Source organism: Protomyctophum bolini, assembly GCF_963924005.1.
Source record: "Protomyctophum bolini genome assembly, chromosome: 8".
Lineage (NCBI taxonomy): Eukaryota > Metazoa > Chordata > Actinopteri > Myctophiformes > Myctophidae > Protomyctophum > Protomyctophum bolini.
The window spans coordinates 13,777,150-13,796,976 of NC_137869.1; the positions used below are offsets into that span (position 1 = coordinate 13,777,150).

The 19,827-nt window shown below is 41.6% G+C and overlaps 1 protein-coding gene across 4 annotated transcripts in view; it reads right to left on the reverse strand.

Annotated features, from left to right (window-relative positions):
• The window catches only part of elavl4 (ELAV like neuron-specific RNA binding protein 4), a gene marked incomplete at both ends in the record, with an annotated part of 86,774 nt that extends 73,457 nt beyond the window's left edge, over positions 1–13,317 (reverse strand). For 2 of the 4 annotated variants that reach the window (XM_080769492.1, XM_080769491.1), the window contains 2 exons: positions 12,326–12,466; positions 13,249–13,296. In XM_080769492.1, coding sequence (XP_080625618.1) covers positions 12,326–12,466; positions 13,249–13,296 — 189 coding nt within the window. Of the gene's footprint in view, positions 1–12,325; positions 12,467–13,248 lie in introns of all 4 variants that reach the window. The other 2 variants (XM_080769494.1, XM_080769493.1) reach the window with 1 other exon arrangement.
• Between the last annotated feature and the right edge of the window lie 6,510 nt (positions 13,318–19,827).

A 19,827-nucleotide genomic window follows, 5' to 3' on the forward strand; every position in this document is an offset into this window, starting at 1 on the left:
GTGTGTGTGTGTGTGTGTGTGTGTGTACTGTTGTGTAGTCATGTACTAATTAAGAGACATTTCATTCAAATGTATTGAAGATGGAAGGAGTTGTTTGACTAGATGCTGTACAACAGCCTGGTTAGAGATGACAGGGTGTTCTCTATACTGTGTAAACTACACAGCTAAATCTGGATGCTTGTAGGTCGATTCATATGCTCTTTCATATTTAAAGATGGAGTGCCGTGATTTTTGTCTTTTTGTTGTGTTTATGAGGTGACAGTACTACATTAGAGATTAGACCCCTTGGTGTGGTTGTTATGTGCAATGATGTCTTCCCTTTGTACTTATGGATTCTTCCTGGAGAGTGAAACCTTGACAGTCAAACGTGCCAATGAAAAAAAACAGTGATATGCATTGGTGACATCACAATATCCGCCCCCACGTTTATCATACAACAACAGCTGTGGGTGCGGCTTCAGTTCAGGTGGATTCACCACCCATCACCACCCACCAGGCAAACCAGGCATACTTAATGAACTGTGTCCACATTTTAACAAATACTGTAGGACCTTAAGAGTCCTTATATAATAATACTAATGTGGAAAAAAATCACGGTACTCCATTCTTTAAATTAAAACAGTAAATGTACCTGTTCACAGTGCAGTACTGCATGTCACAATGTGCAATTATGTTTGTCTATGGGTGAGTACATTTAACTTAAAAAAATCTCTATTTAAAAAATTGAAAATAAGAACAAAAAACGCTAAGGGGGTGTTAAGATATTATAGTAAACTGGTATTGTCATGTATATATATATATATATATATATATATATATATATCATATGGTATTATAGTAAACTGTTAAATCATCAGTGTTGATTCAACTCTGACAGTGAGCAAAAGTTAACCAAACGGGCCCACTCAGAGTTAAATACTCAGGGTTTTATGATACGTAGCTTGCAGAGTTAGTTCTGGCAGAATGGCAGATACACTCGAGGGGCTCATTCCATTCAGTGCTATGCAAGGCCCACATGTCATACGCTGTTGTGGCAATCAGCTGACCATTACATTTAATCTTCCTGCATTCTTTCTGTTCCGTTCCTGGTTGTCGTTATGAGCTGTTTGCTCCCACCGCCACCCCAGCACCACCGGTGGGCGCTTCTATTCGTGAGTTATCTGACAGTAGCTTAGTAATAAGAAAGTTCTGCTTCTCGATTGACTTGATAAATTGCATTGTCGTTTTGTATGACATTGCTTGGAAATGAAACTGTATGGGCGTGAATACTTTTGGCCTTTCTGTTGATGACTGATGCAGTTTTTCAGCGGATAAATGATATAGTATATTTCTTTACTGGTCTTCAGTTTTGAAAGTTAAAAAGCTTTTGTGGCTGAAACCCAGGACTGTCAGCCATACAGTCAGCAATGTGAAACCCCATCTCATTGATTGGCTCTGGCTCACACACACGCACGCACGCACGCACGCACATACGCGAGCGCACACACACACACACACACACACACACACACACACACACACACACACACACACACACACACACACACACACATTTCAGTTCCTGAAGTGCCTTTTGGTCTGACACTGTGATGGCCGTAGAGCCAAGGCTTAAACGGCCAGGCCCCAGCAGTCTGCTTCAGCCTGTGCTTAGAGCCTGCTAATACACAGAGCAGATAGCTGGCTAATTGTCATGAACTCCTTCTAACCCTCCACCCCTCCCTGCATCTCCACACCAAACCTGCACTCACTGCCCCTCGCGGATTAACTGCACGCTGCGGAGTTGATTCATTTATTTTCTGTTGATGCAAATGATCAGATTTCTTCAAAGGCTACTGACTGACTTGATTTTAAAGATCTCTGCTGTTAATACCTTCTGTCTTTTTCAGTTGCTGCTGTGTTACTCATTCTGCTTGCTTTTGCTCCCTTCGATTAAAAAGTCTTGTTGCACAATAACAGATGCACACACACACAAACTCACTAAGATCTAAGATGCCACTCCCTAAAAGATATTTACTGCATACTGTTTTGTGTTTGATCTAAACAAGGATACGGTAGGGCAGGCTATACTTTAAAGTCATAGGAGTTATACACCATGTACTGAATGTGTGTAGGCAGCAAGGACTACACATTGTGAAGAGTCATCACACACAATGTTACAGTGTGTGTTATTATAGCAGTAACAGAAAAGTCAAGAACGAGCAGGCAAACAATATTGTGCAGTGTATAACACGTTTGAATATGCAGTGCACAGATGGAGTGATAATTGTGGTCGGTCTCAGTTTGAGTCTTGTTAACTGTCAGACACGACATCTTAACACCTGTCTCATGTTTCACTCTGCATAATAAGGTTTCTATTTAAAAAGCGGAGAAGTGAAGATACCAGCCAAGGTGTCACCTGAGAGAGTGCCCAGAAAATTCCTTGATTATGGAAAAGAAGACGTCAAACATCATCTTGTGTTTCGTAGTGAAACTGGCTACCTTGCTTGCAAACACTCTAATTAAATCAAAATTGAAACAATCAAGAAGATAAAATGGTCTGAAATTCTGAATTTAATTATAGTTGTGCACTGTATTGTTTTACAATAGAGTATAAAAACAAATAAGAACAGCATGACAGAGGTAAAATGAACAATACAACCCTTGTCAGGCAGGGCTGTTCTTACAGCATCATCTTACTCATAAGAACCTAATACATTTAATCGGCTGACTCGGCCCAGACTCTCCTCAGCATGCAAGTGCTTACTTGGGACTCCGTTTGATTTTGTCCTTGAAGGATCCATTTAGTTTCTGTATTGAAGTTCTGGCAGCAGCCTCATCGAGCTGCGCTACTCAGATTGATGATCACCTCTCCCCTGGCAGGTGTCCACCCTGCCTCCGTCGGTAACAATCAACAAATGGGTGTCAGAGCCTGTGACTCTCATGTCTTCCTGGCCAGGGACGAACCCCACATCACTTACTGTCTCCCAGACACCAGACAGCCATTAACACCATGCTACTGTATCCAGGAAGAGAGGCTGTGTCGTTTGCATTCAATAGACCTTTGGGAATGTTTTCAATAATACTGTAATGCTGAGATACTGTAATGAGCAAACCTTGGAAGAACAAATATTGGTAGATTCAGAGATATTCCCATTAGTACTGCCAGTGGTAAAATATGCTGTACACATCCAGGGTAATTTGAGGCATTTTGGTATATAAAAACATCCATGATGTTAAAATGTATTAAATAAAGTATTCTGCTGAAATCTAGCAGTGTTACTTCTCTTTATGCCAAAAGGCATCCACGGTCATTTCAACCCCATGTTAGTCCCTTCTCTCAGAAGACATGAATCCTTCATGTTGATCCTGGAACACGGCGGCTCTGCATGTGTCACAGCATGCAGGCCTTTCCATAACAACTGGAAGCTGTTTGCTGTGGATATAGTGCTGCAGACAGCAACGATGTGACAGGAGCTGTCTGAAAGCTGAGGCCAGATTATCTGTCTCTAACTGTAATAGGGAGTGAGAGCTCGCTCAGGCTACTAAACTAAATCACAATGATATGAGTAAAGACAGTTTAGCATATGGGTGAAAAGTTCAAGATTCTTGTATCTTGAATTGCTGGTTACAAAAAAAAGGAAAAAGACATTGAGTAGTAAAAATACAATAGTATATTTCTTCCAGTTTTTGTTTTGTTGTCTCAACCATCTTATCTCAAGGAAAACATTAGGCAGAAGCTTTATATTTTAGTTAAAGTTGTAGTAAACAGAATTATAATAAAGATGCACATAATTTTAAGGAACCAAAAACAGTATTGACAAATTCACAAGGCATGCAGCCATTTTGCTCTTAACCCATATCACCTTTTGGTGTTTTAAGCGTTACGTTAAACTTTAGCTATTGAAAAATAGCAGATCTACAAGCTCATAGCGCTCCACCGAGTGGCACGCTGTGAACTTGTAGGTCTGCTATTTTTTTTTATCGTTAAAATGTGCCTCAAATCTTTCCGAAAATTGTCATGATTTAGAAAACTTTTTTTTTTTTAATTTCGACGTCAGGCCTGATTAATTCATACTCATGGGTGATAAATGAGAGTAGTTGGTCCCAGGCTGAAGCCAGAAATGAAAGGCCCAGAGAGGCTTAGCTATGCATTGGTTGTTGGGCCTGGCAGGAATATTGGCACAGAGCATGTATTCTCAACAGGACTGTGGTGGATTAGAGTCCATTTGGACAGCAGAGGGGTCCACAGTTTGGGATGACATTCAACACCTCAGCCTGTATCTGCTTCTGTACGTATAATGATCATGGGATTCTGTTTTGTTTTTCAATGTTATCTGTTACAAGTGACTGTTACAATAATTACAATTACATGATTGTAGATACAGATACATTGATTGAACCCAGTGAATTTAATTAAGAGTAATAGTCAATTACTTGACTAAAACATTTATTTTGTATGCTTAAAATATACAATCCGAGTCCCATAAAGTGGGTAATCGTTAATGTTTTATACTGAATTCTCTGATCTCTGATCTTTGTGAGATTAAGCAGTGGGCATATTGCAGTGTGGTGGGTCCTTCGGTCATGGAGTGCAGTGGTGGGTTTTGGGGCTGTGGGGCGGTAGAGGTGGCGGCCTGTTTTACGTTTGATCCCTGTCGGGGAACAACCATGCTCGCAGGGTGACCACTGTGGTCCATCTGGTGGAGGCTTTAATCACGACACCCCCACCACACACATACACACGCACACACAGGCAAACACGCACGGACATGAGTGCGCACACGTGCACACGCACACACTACGTGCACATACACATACACACACACACACGGCTGCTCATGGGAGAGGAGATTCTCTCGACCGTTGCTTATTGCCCTGGCCTTTCTGTCTTTCATGGGGATTGTTTCTTCGCTCAGGCGCTGTAGCACTCCAGAAGAGCATCTCCTCCTTGATGCCCTCAATAAATCTGTGTAATAACACCACCTGATTTCTGCCAAGATGGAAAATACTAGTTCTAACTCTCTCAGAATATGCCTAAATGGTTGGGAAAGAATGTTCTTTTTGGAATGAAGCACATGCAGCATTCTTCACAGGGCTGCTGCCCCACAGACACCGCTGTGGACTGAAACATGCCCACAGCGCTGTGGACTGAAACATGCCCACACTGCGCAAATTCACTTCTCCAAATGTCACTTCATGCTTAACTGCTCTTTCTTATGCTTGACAAAAAACGAGTAAAAGCGAGTAGATCAGAAAATTGAAAGCAGGCTAAATACACACTATATAAATGGACTGCATTTATATAGCGCTTTTCAATGTATACTTCACATTTACCCACACATTCACACACCGACAGTGGAGGAAACCATGCATGCATCATTTGGGAGCATTGGGGTTCAGTGTCTTGCTCATATGGGACACTTCGACACCAACTCTGGGGGAGCCCAGGTTCGAACGGGGAACCTTATGTTTCCCAAGCGGCCGCTCTACCTCTTGAGCCACTGCCGCCCCGCCCCCATAATGCAAGCCTTGATAGGTAAATGTAATGTGGTGATATGGGAGATGAGAACATATACCACTAAAAATAATTACATAATATTTCAGCACCTCTAATCATTAATTCATTCCTTTTTTCATTCATTTAAAAAAATTGTTACAAATGTCTCAGCTCACGGCAGACTCCATGGTTAAACATTCAAAACTAAATGCTGCTGTTAGAATGTATTCATTATTAATGGGACTGGATCGCTACTGGGTGATACCATTGCTGCATCTTATTCAGGGTTACATGGAGAGCTGTTCGCTGTTGGCAGCACCACTGGCAAAATCCTGAGCAAGCACTGTAACTCCAGACCTGATTATTATACAGCTAGATTATATAGCTGTATAATAATAACTGTATAGCAATTTCCTACTGTAGCCTTTCTTAGCTTGATGTAGTAGTAGGGCTTATTATGTGAACAACCTCCTTTCTGACTAATCAAATACGGTACTGTTGGAAAAAGCTATTGGACCCCAAGTTTGGCAGATATTTAAAAACACTTAAGCAGCATATTTTATCCATGCAGGGTCCATTCCTTACATCTCTTTGGTGCTAATGGCTAGCTACAGCTGCCTGCAACTTCACTGGCCACTCCTTGGTGATAATATGTGTCAACCACATATTATTTATTCGTGGCAGCAGCAGACACCCCCCCCCCCCCCCCCCCCGCAATTAGTGAATCAATAAAAAGGCATCGGCGTAGAAACTATCATTTCTGAGTGGGGGGAAAATAGTGTTCCTTGTCATCATATAAGCTCACCATGATTCAAATATCATTTCCCATCACCAGTGTCAGACATGCTGTAGCCTAATTACTCCTGCTTTTAAAATGGCTCCCAAAAGACAAGAAATGACTGCAAATAATGCAGTCTTGATGAAAGAAAATAAATGTATCTTTGTAATTGATTTAATAGCTGTCTCTGTTAAGAAAAAACGAGCTGCTCACAGGTATTTGAAGTTGGACTTAAAGAAGAACTGCAGGTGGAAAGATAATGTTTGTATATTCAACCTTATGAACTTTACCTTGTGGTGAAACAGAGGTAGAGTCATGGGGTGGGCATAAATCCTCCACCAATGCATATATTAATATGCGTTATAATGATAATAATTAAAAAAATATATATACTTTTTTTCTCCCTTTTCTATCACTGGAACAATGCTGCCTTCAAACACTTATTTACACAGCCATGCACTTCTCTAATGTAATAAGACTGTGTGTCACAACAACGCATTCAGTGGGTGACCAGACAAGAATAGTTGCATGTGAGTATCGCGCAACGAGCTACAAGCCTACAATGCAATGAAAAGAGTTGTGAGCTTGTGGATCGGCTATTTTCTGTGTGTGACAGCGGCACGCAACGAAGTATAAATCAGACGCTTTACAGTTAGCATGTCGGGTGAAACGCTGAAGCTGCGAACTCTGCTGCCCTGCTCCCTCTGTTATATGGATGAAATTACAGGTCATTACTTCCAGGTCAAGGTGATCAAACATGACCTTCAGCTGGATGTGGGTGTTTGTGTTGGCTGTAGCTGGGTCTTCAAAGGACTGAATATCATTTATGGATCTCTTCCACACCCATCTTTCTATATGGGCCATTAACCGTTATAAAACATAACTAATGATAAAGAAAATTGTAATTTTAAAACCCACACCGAAATGCATCCTGTGTATAGAACATTGGTTCCCAACCTATTTATAATGAAGTACCACCTCCGAAAATATTTGGCTCTCCAAGTACCACCATAATAACTGTTAAAATACAGGAGCGTATACCTGTCCTTTTTGTTCCATTCCTAATCAATCTGACAAAACTCTGTCTAATCACTAATCAGCACAACTGATGATATTTCTAATGTGATTAATCCGTTCTCAAATCTCCTATTAATGGCTAGGAGAGCTGTCGTGCTCATTTCAGTACGGCTGGATAGCCTATTTCAACCAAATGCTCGGTCAGAAGAACTACCTGTATTAATATAAATATTTCATTCCACTTTTTTCTTCTTTTTTGGGCGACTCCTCTGTGTATAAGAGGAGGGCTCAAGTACCACCAGTGGTACTAGTACCAGTGGTTGAGAACCTCTGCTGTAGACAGCGTAAATTATAGGGTTGTTATGTGATAAAAAAGGACTCATCGCATGCTGCAAAACTGAGACAGACAGCAAGTTTGTTGTTTTGTGTGTTTGTCTGAACGTGCATGCATGTGTGCGCTCGTGTGTGTGTGTGTGTGTGTGTGTGTGTGTGTGTGTGTGTGTGTGTGTGTGTGCGTGTATGTGTGTGTGTGTGTGTGTGTGTGTGTGATGTGTGTGTTTGCAGACACCTGCTCCACTCAACAGTGACGGCTCCCAGCGGGGCACCGGCTCAGCTGCTGATCACTAGGCCCTCCCTGCAGCACTGGTAGTCCAACACACACACACACACACACACACACACACACACACACACACACACACACTCACTGGCCGAGTGGCCGTAGAGCTTTTCCAACAAATCTGAAGCCCTCAGGCCATCCTTGCAGTATCCCTCAGCCTTTCTTTGCCCCCTGTAACTGACACACCACATGTGCTCATACCCAGCACGGTGCACGCTAGCGCGCACGCAAGCACACACACACACACACACACACACACACACACACACACACACACACACACACACACACACAATAATAATGCCTATAGGTATATAATAACACATTTTTCAACAAATATAACTGCGCCCCTTCCAGTTTCAGATGCAATAGGTTTAAATGGACAAATAGCATAAAAGCTACAGTAAATAATAAATGATGTGCCGTGCTAATAGCCAAGGAGAGAACAAACTGCATAAGACACTGATGATAGAAACTCTGAAAATGTATGCAAAATCTCCCTAAAAGTTGATATGAGTTAACAGTGACAACTGACACAATGAATGATGTGGTAGGGTTTAGACAACTGTGTTGTTTGTTTTACTCTTGTTTCTTTGAGCTGATGATTTTGTTGAAAGTTAACTAAGCCATACATCATGTACAACAAATATCCAAGAGCCAATCTTCAAGTTCCCAACGAGTCACATTGCGATGCGTTGTGAGCTTGTACATCTGATATTTTTGATGGGGGACATTTGTTTTTGTATATTTTGAAATTATTATCTTTAAAAATTTCCCCCAAAATAGGGATGTTGGGATTAGAGTAACTAATTTGTAATTATTTTCTACACTCTCCATCTCCTTTCCTCCCAGCGTGTGACTCTGTATTATTGTTAAGTGTGCTGCACCTGTTTGTGCCGTGGCGGCGCCGGCGGCATACATGGTGCATAAATGGTCCAATTTCCTACTTATACACAACAGTATAATCAAGGAAGGGGGAAATGCTGCGAGCGGCAGATGGAAGGAGCTAATCATTGTTGTGAAATAGAGATGACCCCTAACTGTCTCCTGGCTTTCCATACAGATACATACGTTTGCCAGATACCCATTCTTTTCATCGCAGGCTGATGGTGACTGGCGAACCCCCTGGGATGAGTTTGAAGGGAAACATTTAAAAATAGGAGGAAAAAAAGAAAGAAAAATGTTGAAAAAGACACTGGAGTTGCCAAAACAAAACCCAGTGTCATGCACATACAGAGCAGCAGCTGCCGGCAGTAGGTAATCAGCGAAAATTCTCTAGAAATGAACAGCATTCAGCTCTGCAGCACGGCAGGCGCACTGCAGGTTCTAAGATATGGGCTTGGAAAAATTACATCTCAGTGACAGAATTAGGAAGTCATTTGCAATTCGTCTGCCTTGCATGTTCTTTAAAATCCCACCCACTCCCTATCTTAGATGGTACGGCTAAGATCTCGCCATCCTCCTCTGACAAAACTGCCCTGACACTGCAGATGCTCATTTTGAACAAAGCAACATTAGTTTGCTTCCAAGTCACAGGCATTGTGCACTCTGTACCGCTCTGGCTTGCTCTAGCTTCTGATCAGAGATCAGTACATATCAAAGATTTGTTTTAAAAGTACCTTTTAAGCACACTTTTATCCATCTAACATACACAGCAAGATATCCAAAATAATAGAAGAACACACACACACAAAACCACAAATACAGTATATGCCTAAAAGCACGCGCGAGCACGAGCACACACACACACACACACACACACACACACACACACACACACACACACACACACACACACACACACACACACACACACACACACACACACACACACACACACAGTATGCAGGTATGCACGCCGTGCATATACATTTATGTATTTTGCAAACATACTATATACGCAAAACTACTCAACGCTCAGAAGGGAACGTAAACTGTAAACTTGGCTTGTGATGAAGGATGAAAACGTTATATACGTATTTATTCATGCAGTGCATGGTCCATCATTCACAATAGCATGTTGTCTCTTAAAAGACGTGATTTATTTCAGTTCAGCGTTACACCTAAGTGCATTAACTGTAGATCCTTGTTTAGCCTATTATTAATGATATATTTTACCTGGATATTCACAGATTCAGCGTTCACAGATTTGGATACAGTCACAGAAGCATGGCAGTCTTATTTTTCCACAACTCTTTTTTTCTTTCGATATCAACAAGCCTTTCAAGGCTTTAGAAGCCAAAATCACCAGATCTTCCAGCACATTTATCTAATGTATGCAAATGATCTTGCTGTGCTTAATGAAGGTACCATTAATCACCATAACGATGGTCTCTGTTTTAACCAGGGAAATCACACACACAGAGACAGGCACATGTGTACGCACTCAAATTCTCTCTTTCTCTCTCACACACGTCGCAGACACGCACATACACACGCAGGCACACACGCACGCACACGCACACACACACACACACACACACACACACACACACACACACACACACACACACACACACACACACACACACACACACACACACACACACGGTCACACCTCATCACCAGCCACATACATTAATTACATAATGGGCAAAACAACTAAACAAAAAAACATGTTACGTACCATCATTTCTTGTAATATAAAGACGTATTTAGAGTAACAGTAATATACCGTATTTATGCAACCCAATGTAACCTTTGCTCAGGATTTGTTTTTCGTTTACATGCTGTACTTTGCCAGTTAGTACATTTATTATAATTTGATTATGCATGGCACAAACTGGAATGGATTGGACCATTTTAAGTAAGATCATCCAATTCTGTAATTCAGTCAACAACAGCGGTGATAAAAATAATCTAAATACCTTGTCACAATCTCAATCTCACATTCATATAATAACCTTGGTTAATTATTAGGACCGTTTTCAACAAATGATTTGCAGTCTGACAGCTTCGGGCAAGAAGCAGATAAATATTCTCGGTCGGAAAATGGCCTCTGCAATGAGATATCATTCTGCGTGGCGCACAGTCAAGACAGAACATGGTGGCAGACGTCTTGAGAATTCAAAGCTGGATATGAAAATTAGAAAATAAAAATGTGAAAGGTTTTCACAGATTTAGCCCAACCCCCCTACCTCAAGCATTTGCATAAAGCATACAGTAAAGGCCCTCAGTGACAATTTATTCATTTGTAACCTGTGTGTACAAATGTAACCAACTGGACCCATGAGGGTCCATTTGGATATATTTATAAACTCTCAGAGTTAAATTATCACTGAGGATTTAATAACGTACAGTCAGCAGCATGACTGAGGTTGGATGAAGGCTCCTGAGAGGCTGTGGGTGGGGGATCTGAGACACTTTTTGCAGGACAAACGAACCAATGAAGCGCCTACAGCAGATTAGACACCCACAGCTTCATGACGCTTTAACGCAGCGACTCAGGGGTTTTTCTCACAACGCTTTGCCTAAAATGCACTGGGGTTTCCACATCATGACCCTTGCAATGCCTTCGCTTCCCTTTGAATTCATCTTTACTGCAGAGTAATGTTGAGACAAATGCAAAATATCCCAGTTATCAATATGTACCTGCTTCCCCTGCTGACTCGACCTGACAAATGATTCCATCCATTTCATTAAATAAATACACACGGTTGTTGGACTGACATGAAAGTGAAAGTGTTGCAACAGCTCTTTAGTTTATTGAGAACAGCAGTCTTTTTATGCCGTATATGTACTAGCTATTTGTCCTCAACGTGCAAATGTGCAGTATGTGCAACACCTTTTATTAATTTAGCAGAGAAATAAATTCCATGTCAGGAGGAGGAAAATACGAGTGCAAACACTCAACCTTAATGCATACACTGCAGACACTGACTAACTACACAGTACAACTAACTACACATTGTCTACACAAACAAATGCTCTCACACTTGCACACGCGCACACACACACACAGTCGCACATGCATGCACACACAAATGCGTGCACACGCATATGGGGTGAATCGTGCATGCACACACACACACACACACACACACACACACACACACACACACACACACACACACACACACACGCACACACACACACACACACACACACACACACACACACACACACACACACACACACACACACACCTCCAATTCCCATGATACCAAACTGACTGGCAGAGGCTAAAGACAGAGTAGGCGGCCATAATTGAACAAACATAAAAACATAAATATTTACTAATACAATCCGCTGGGAATACAGTCAGGATGCCACAATTGATTTGTTCTCTTCCTGCCTCTCTCTCTCTCTCTCTCTGTCTTCCTTAAACACACACAATGTATTCCTTGGTCTTGTTCTCGTTACGCTCACCAGTGTGTTGATTAAAGAAATGGAGATATAAATATATATATATATATTGGTCTGTCTATCCTCTTACCAGGGGTGACCTGTAGCCCAGCTGGGCCGGCGATGACAGGAGATCCCTAGGAAATAGCGGCGAGTGCGTCTCAGGGACGGAGCCTGTGCCACTGGCTGCTAGTCCCGAGAGCTGCCCGTACCTCGCCATCATCCTGAGATGCTGCTCACAGAACACACACAAACACACACACACACACACACATACACACAAACAAACACACACGCAGGCTCATACACAGACACAGGAGGAGTGGTGGAGGAGGAGAGGGAGGAGGAGGGAGAGAGCGGTGGAAGAACAGATAACAGCAGGTAGGAAGGACAGAGAGAGAATGGTAAAGGACAGAAAGGGGGGGGGGGGTTGAGGAAGAAAGAGGAGGCAGAGGGGATTACAGAACACTATGCTCTCACACAAATGCTTGTGTGAACACGCACGTACGTACGTACACAAATACACACACACACTCAAACTTGCACATACGTGTACATGGATGCACACATACAATTTTAGCCCTGGGTGAAGCAATTTCACAAGCAAGCCTGTCGTTGATAGCTATGTTGCTTTTGTTCAAATATATGGGGGGACAAAGTAGTGAATGTCACATTGGAACAGCCTGGGTCCTATTAGCCTTTCATTGGTTACTGCAAGCCAGGATGAGAGTGAGAAGCGTATATAGCAATCCATTTTCTTAATTTGTTTTTGCGTCCGTACCGTCCACTGCACCAGGGTGATGCATTAAAACCACTGCTGTTATCATTCAATCAGCCATTCTGTCTACTGGCTATTATGAGCATACAGAAATGTGCGGACACACACCCACACACACACACACACGCACACACGCGCAGACATACCGTACAATAGCACAAACATGACACAGAATGGTTGGCAGCAGACATGACACCGGTGAGGTGAAGAGAATGAACAAATCCAGATTTCTTTACCTCATTGCTTAACAAAGCGGCGTTGAGTGTTCGGCTTATTTCGAACATCTTCAAATTCAGTGCTGTTTCTTTTTTGCTCCTTATTTATTTTTATTTTTCAGATGGTCTCCCTTTCAGTTCTTTTCCTCCCTTTCTCTTTACTTGATGAGAGTAGAATCAGTCCCAGGAACAAAAAAAGAAAAAAAAAAAAGAAAAGAAAGGAAAGAAAAAAAAAATTAATTAATTAATTGGAGAAAAAAAATATATAGAGGGAATAAATCCTCTTAAATTTTCTGATTTTGCTCAGGTTTGGTCAGTCCCCTTTTTTCTTTTCGTTTCTTTCTCTCTCCCCGTCTATTGGCGCGCCTCTGTTGGCTGTAGCTGTAGTAGTGGCGTCTCTGCCCAGGGTCTCCGCACACGTCTGTGGAGTCAATATGTTGTGTTTTTTTTATCTCCCCAGAGTCAGCACATTAAAACAGGCAGTCAGGCAGTCGGTCGGTGGGTCGGGCTGACGGGCTGGCTGGCTCCCTTATCTGTCCCCCGCACACTGGCTCACACAATACGCTCCGATCCTCACACTGCTCACTGGCAGATTAGCCAGTCCCAAAACATAGCTCTTAGTTTAAAACTCTCCTCCCTTTCTCTCTCTCTCTCTCTTTCTCTATCACTCCCTCTCGCTCTCTCCTTCGCTCACCCTCCCTCTCTCGCTCTCTCTCACCCCTCTTTCTCATTCCATCCCTCCTCGTGTGGCTCTCTCTCTCTCGCTCTCTCTCCTCCGTGGCTCACGCATTGATGCAGCTACAGTTCACTGTGTTACCACAAGGTGGGCAAACTGTTCTAGGAACAGTGACACCATCGCCATCACATCCCTTTCTCTCTGCCTCCTGTCTGTTACGTTACACGCTTGTGTGTGTGTGTGTGTGTGTGTGTGTGTTCATCGTTCTGTACTCGTATGGAAAGACAATAAAACTCCTTGAACCTTGATATACAGTTATTTATGGTATGTAAACAACACATTTTACAGCAGTGCCCTCTATTATCTCAGGATTTGAGATTTAGAAAATATTGTACAGTAAATAATATTGTACAGTTGTTTGTGGAAAAAGACTGTGACTTGACTAATTCATTAACTAATTGCTTGGTTATGAAATGTGGGTCCTAACAGAATCAAGTTGTGGATTTAATTTTTGGCTATCACAATTTTTCAGCTACTCACTGAAATGTTATATAGCTCAGTTTAACATAATGTACAATATTAAGAGAGGAGTCTGGAAGCAAGGGTACACAGTGACATCCTCAGACTTGTAACTCTCAGAGTGCACAGATGTAACCTAATTGAGCCTTATGCGTCCATTAGTTCACTCTCAGAGAGAGTTAAATTAAAACAAAGGATGTCCCAGTGATATTGGGCAGAGGTAGAGAACATTACTGAGATCATGTGTGGCTTGTGTGCACCACCAAGGTCAGCTGACTGTCCTTCTCTCAGCCTGTCAAACAGCAGGGTGTGGCACAGAGGTGACGAAGCAGCTCGTCGCTACAGTTGCATGGCTGGGGTTCCCAACAAAGGAAGGAATGAGCGGGGTGGGACAGCCATGTCATGATGAGATCACTGGCAATGTCCAGTGGTGGAAAAAGTACTCAAATGTTTTACTTTAGGTAAAAGTATCAATATTGCAATATACTCCGTTACAAGTAAAGGTCAGGAATTCTAAATTCTACATTTATTTAAAGTAAATACTAATTGTGCAGAATGTCCCATTTCAAGTTTTAAAATCTATATAATAATCTTTTGAAAATAGCAGATCTACAAGCTCAATGTATCGTGACACATTTTGAGCTTGTAGATTGACAATTTTCGAATGGCCGAAGGGCTGAAGTTTTGTAATAATAATCTAAATCTGTTGTCCCGATCCGATCACGTGATCTGGATCGGGAGCAAAAAAACATGATCGGGACATCACTAGTATATTACATCCACTAGTCCTTACCCGTTGTATGGACTATTGCCCCCATAAATATATTTAATTGCTCTTCATTTTAACTTGTATAATATATTTGTGTGTTTTTTTTGTGAATAAAAACAGCACTATAACATGAAAGTATTTGTATAAATGCATGGTAGGGAAATGTTTTCATGGCAAGGACTGTAAAATGTACACTTATTAGCCCACAGACCCCCATTTGAAAAGTATGAAAGACCCCATACAGCACTGTGGCTCTGTGAGTGTGTGTGTGTGTGTGTGTGTGTGTGTGAGCCACGGTGAAAGTGTGTTGTGCTGTGTGCCACGGAAGGCAACGTGTGAAGCTGTGGCTCTGTGAGTGTGTGTGTGCACCACGGTGAAAGTGTGTTGTGCTGTGTACTGTGTGCCACTGTTGTGTTGCGGCGCCAAATTGTATAGGCCACTGTTTGTTGTGCCCGGGTGCGTTTTCGCATTTTTTATTCACTAATAAATTCACTATTAATTTATAATTAGTTAAAAAAAGTGGGAGTGATTGGTGCAGGCAGTGAGGAGCTACGGCAGTCACAGTGACACACAGACAGACACACATTCAGACAGATGATATGATGATATAATGATGATATCATGATATTGTCTGTGATTTTGTAGTATTGTGATATGGCTTCTATAAAAATATAAATATCGGATCTGGAGCAAAAAAACGTGATCGGGACATGATAAGTAACTAGTAACTAAAGTTGACAAATATTGTAGTGGAGTAAAAGTAATTGCCTCTGAAATGTAGTGCAGTAGAAGTAAAAGTGCATAACTTAAGTACATGTACTTAGTTAGTTACTGCACCACTGCAAAGGAACGAATGAGCGGGAGGGGACAGCCATGTCATGATGAGATCACTGGCAATACCATATATCATGCATCGTGCATCATAACAGTCCATCACATCTATTTAAAACTGATGATTCCCAGTGTAGGCTGTGTTTGTCTGCCCGTATCGGTTGAATTTATGGATATTTTCTTGAAGATCAACAGAGGTGAAATAGTTTATGAATATGAACCTTCTTTAAGACCGACAGATAATAATCTCATCGTCTTCAGTGATTGATGTAGGCCTATACTGTATATAGCTCACAGTTTGGTGTTTCTACACAGCAGTGTTATAAGTGATGTTTACAGTCACACTTATGTCTAGTTTATGACTGTACAGGCCCTTACAATTGCATGCTTATATACTCTAAGGGTAAAGCCAACACTTAAGGTTTTGCTGTGTAGGACCCTCAGTGGCATTGGTGCTATTTTATCCCTAGTGCTTTGAACGCGTTTGTCTTCCCTTGGCCCAGAGAGGGACGAGTGGCCAGTTAATAGCAGCCTATTGACACCGAACCATCTGCTGTGGTGGACCATGGCCAACACAGAGAGAGAGAGAGAGAGAGAGAGAGAGAGAGAGAGAGAGAGAGAGAGAGAGAGAGAGAGAGAGATAGAGGGGGGGGGGGGGGGGGGGGGTTAAAGGATAGCGAAGGAACGTAAATGCTATTTCTTAAGTACAGTAAAAGCAATGAGGGAACCATCATTTTGACAAATAACCTTTGGTACTGTTTGTAGTGATAGCCATTTACATGTCTCCCCCTCCCCAGTATGAATCAAGAGCAAAATGGCTGCTGTGTGAATATGGTCAATAAACCAATAAACGCCATCTGCAAGAACATGAATATCGACGGTGTCGTGTGGAAACCTTGTATGTCCAAAACTGGTACTTTTCAGGAAATGTAAAAATGTGTTCCAATGGATCTAATGAAGTTATTTAGTCACAAGCTCTTCTACTTTTCATTGGTTCAATAAAACCCACAGACTTAACCACTTTAAAAAGGCAAAAATCTATACAATGCACTGTAAATTTGTCGATCTGCTATTTTTGCTACAATTACAATTTAGACATTTATCACTGAATTCTACTGTATTATATTGTATTGTATTGTATTATATTATATTATATTATATTATATTATATTGTATTGTATTGTACTGTACTGTACTGTACTGTACTGTACTGTACTGTACTGTACTATATTCTGCCTTGTGAAGCACTTTGGTACAATGAGAGTTGTTTTTAAATGTGCTATATAAATACATTTGATTTGATTTGATTAAACAATATATTATCAAAATAACAATATGTAAATTGAAACTATAGGATACCAGCTAAATAATGAACCTATAGCTACATTTGTAGTGTAACACTATGACGAAGTAGGGCATTCATTTCTGCCCAACATCAATGATATAGTACATTTATATCAATCAGCATAAAATACCTGATTGTTATTATTTCTACACTTTTATCAGCCTTCAGCATGCTTTTCACCATACCTTTCTATATCCTGCACCCCAACACAAGGCCGCTAGCCACATCCCTGTTCCTCACAGGGATGGCTGGTCCAGCAGAGCCCTGGGGGGGAGCTGTCAGTCGAATCATCCACAGTGAGTGCTGATTCCTCAGTCAGCTGCCTCTCAAGTCCTTCCTCTCTGACCCGCCCTCGTTCCCCAGAGCCCCCTGACTGCTGTCACCATAGTGATTCCCTGTGTCCCGCTGCCTCGCGTCTCCGTCGCACTCCTCTCCAGCTTCGCCGTTGCCTGTGCCCAGTCTTCTTATTTGTGCATTACATGTGGATGTCGTCCTTACATGGCCAGAGTAAAAAGGGTTTTCCTGTACCTGGAGAGATACACACACACACACACACACACACACACACACACACACACACACACACACACACACACACACACACACACACACACACACACACACACACACACACACACACACACACACACACACACACACACACACACACACACACACACACACACACACACACACACACACACACACACACACACACACACACACACACACACACACACACACACACACACACACACACACACACACACACACGGAAAGAAAACAAAAACATATTCTGTTCCAGTTTTTACATTTTCTTTGCAGTTGTGGTTCCTACTGTAGCTACCAGCGCTGACTTTTAGTTTGATCACTTCACAGTTTAAAAGAAAAAACGCCATTCAATAACAGTTAAAAGAAGGGTTTGAAAATGTCTTTGTTTTTAGTAGTGAAGCTACGCTTCTTTCCCGAGGGGTTTCTATTATGTTCAGCTAACGGTGTGTCCTCCAGTCACTAACAATCCATACTAAAAATAACCACAGAAGGTAAACTTACAGATATAGTATTTCACTGTGACAGGGATGTCTACATTTGAAGCACATATTATGTTCACAACAATTCACTAGAGGTCAACACTGTATTCATAGGAAGAGAAAAAAATGCATTCTCCTGAGAGGTAATTAGAATGTGAGGGATCATGGTATGATTCTTTTGTTTTCCATTGACAGATGTGTTCATTAAATCATTCCTGCAGTCTGCAGACTTCATGACAAGAGGTATGTAGGCTAACACACACATGCAGATTTTAATTTATGCCAAGAAAGACAGAGATGTGGTTGGAAGCTACGTCTTTTCCATCTTCTCTCATGTTTTACTGTAAGAGGGACACACCCAGTAAACAAGGATTCTATTCAAAGAAATAGTTGAAAGCAACTTTTAGATAGCTATACCATACCACCATGATCAATAGAATGTGCATAGCAACTCGTTGAATACTATAACAGTAATCCAACACTCCAAAACAATACACTGGACTCGCATGAATTTAACTGGACACTAATTCTCAACTTCACCAATCTTTTTTAATTTCCTAACTAACGTTTTGGCTTTCTTCAGAGGATGAAATAAAAATTCTGATTTCATTTGTAGTTAATTTTTCAGTTCTGCATGTATAGGATAAGAACTGCAAAACATGGGAAACATATAGCGTAGCCAATTCATTCTTCTCATGCCTCATAATTCAATTTCAATCTACCCCCTTGAAAATGAATGATTGTACCACGATGGAGCTCTTTAATTGGCCCAATGTTAAAGGAATAACATAGCATGAAGGACAGATTTTCAATTTTAACAACATATTACACTGCAGCACAGTATTCTCTTCCTGTCATCCGAAAAATAATCAGGCTGACCTATCTGCTCAGCGGCCTGTTGATGCTTGCTATCAAATACAGATCACACGGAGAGAAAAATCATTGCCCTCCCCCTGGTCTTATTCATTTGCGCCTGTTACACACAGCTTATAACCTGTAAATTAGCAGCAGGCTGCTGTATGCCTCTTGCTGCAGGAGTCGTGAGGCTGCTCATTTGATGCAGTTAATCAGGTGCAGCCGTTGTAATGGGAAAGGAATAGGGCCAGGCTTGATTGGCCTTGATGACATCTATGCTCCAATTGTCTAGAAATCCCCCAGCTTTAATGGATCTGTGGGTTAATTCACAGGCTATGGTCTAGCTGATTTGTACTCGTACTACAGTGTCGGACACCAAAAATAGCTGATCTACAACAAGCTCACAATGGGTCGCATGGTGACATTTGGAGTGTGACACCATAGTACAAAATTAAGCATGTGCTGCTTGTGTTAGCACCAACATGCAGCAACACAAGCAACATGCATATCAAGTGACTTTTTGACCAATGTGGCCCTCACCCCAAAGTTAGTCCGACACCTCTGTGTTAGACAT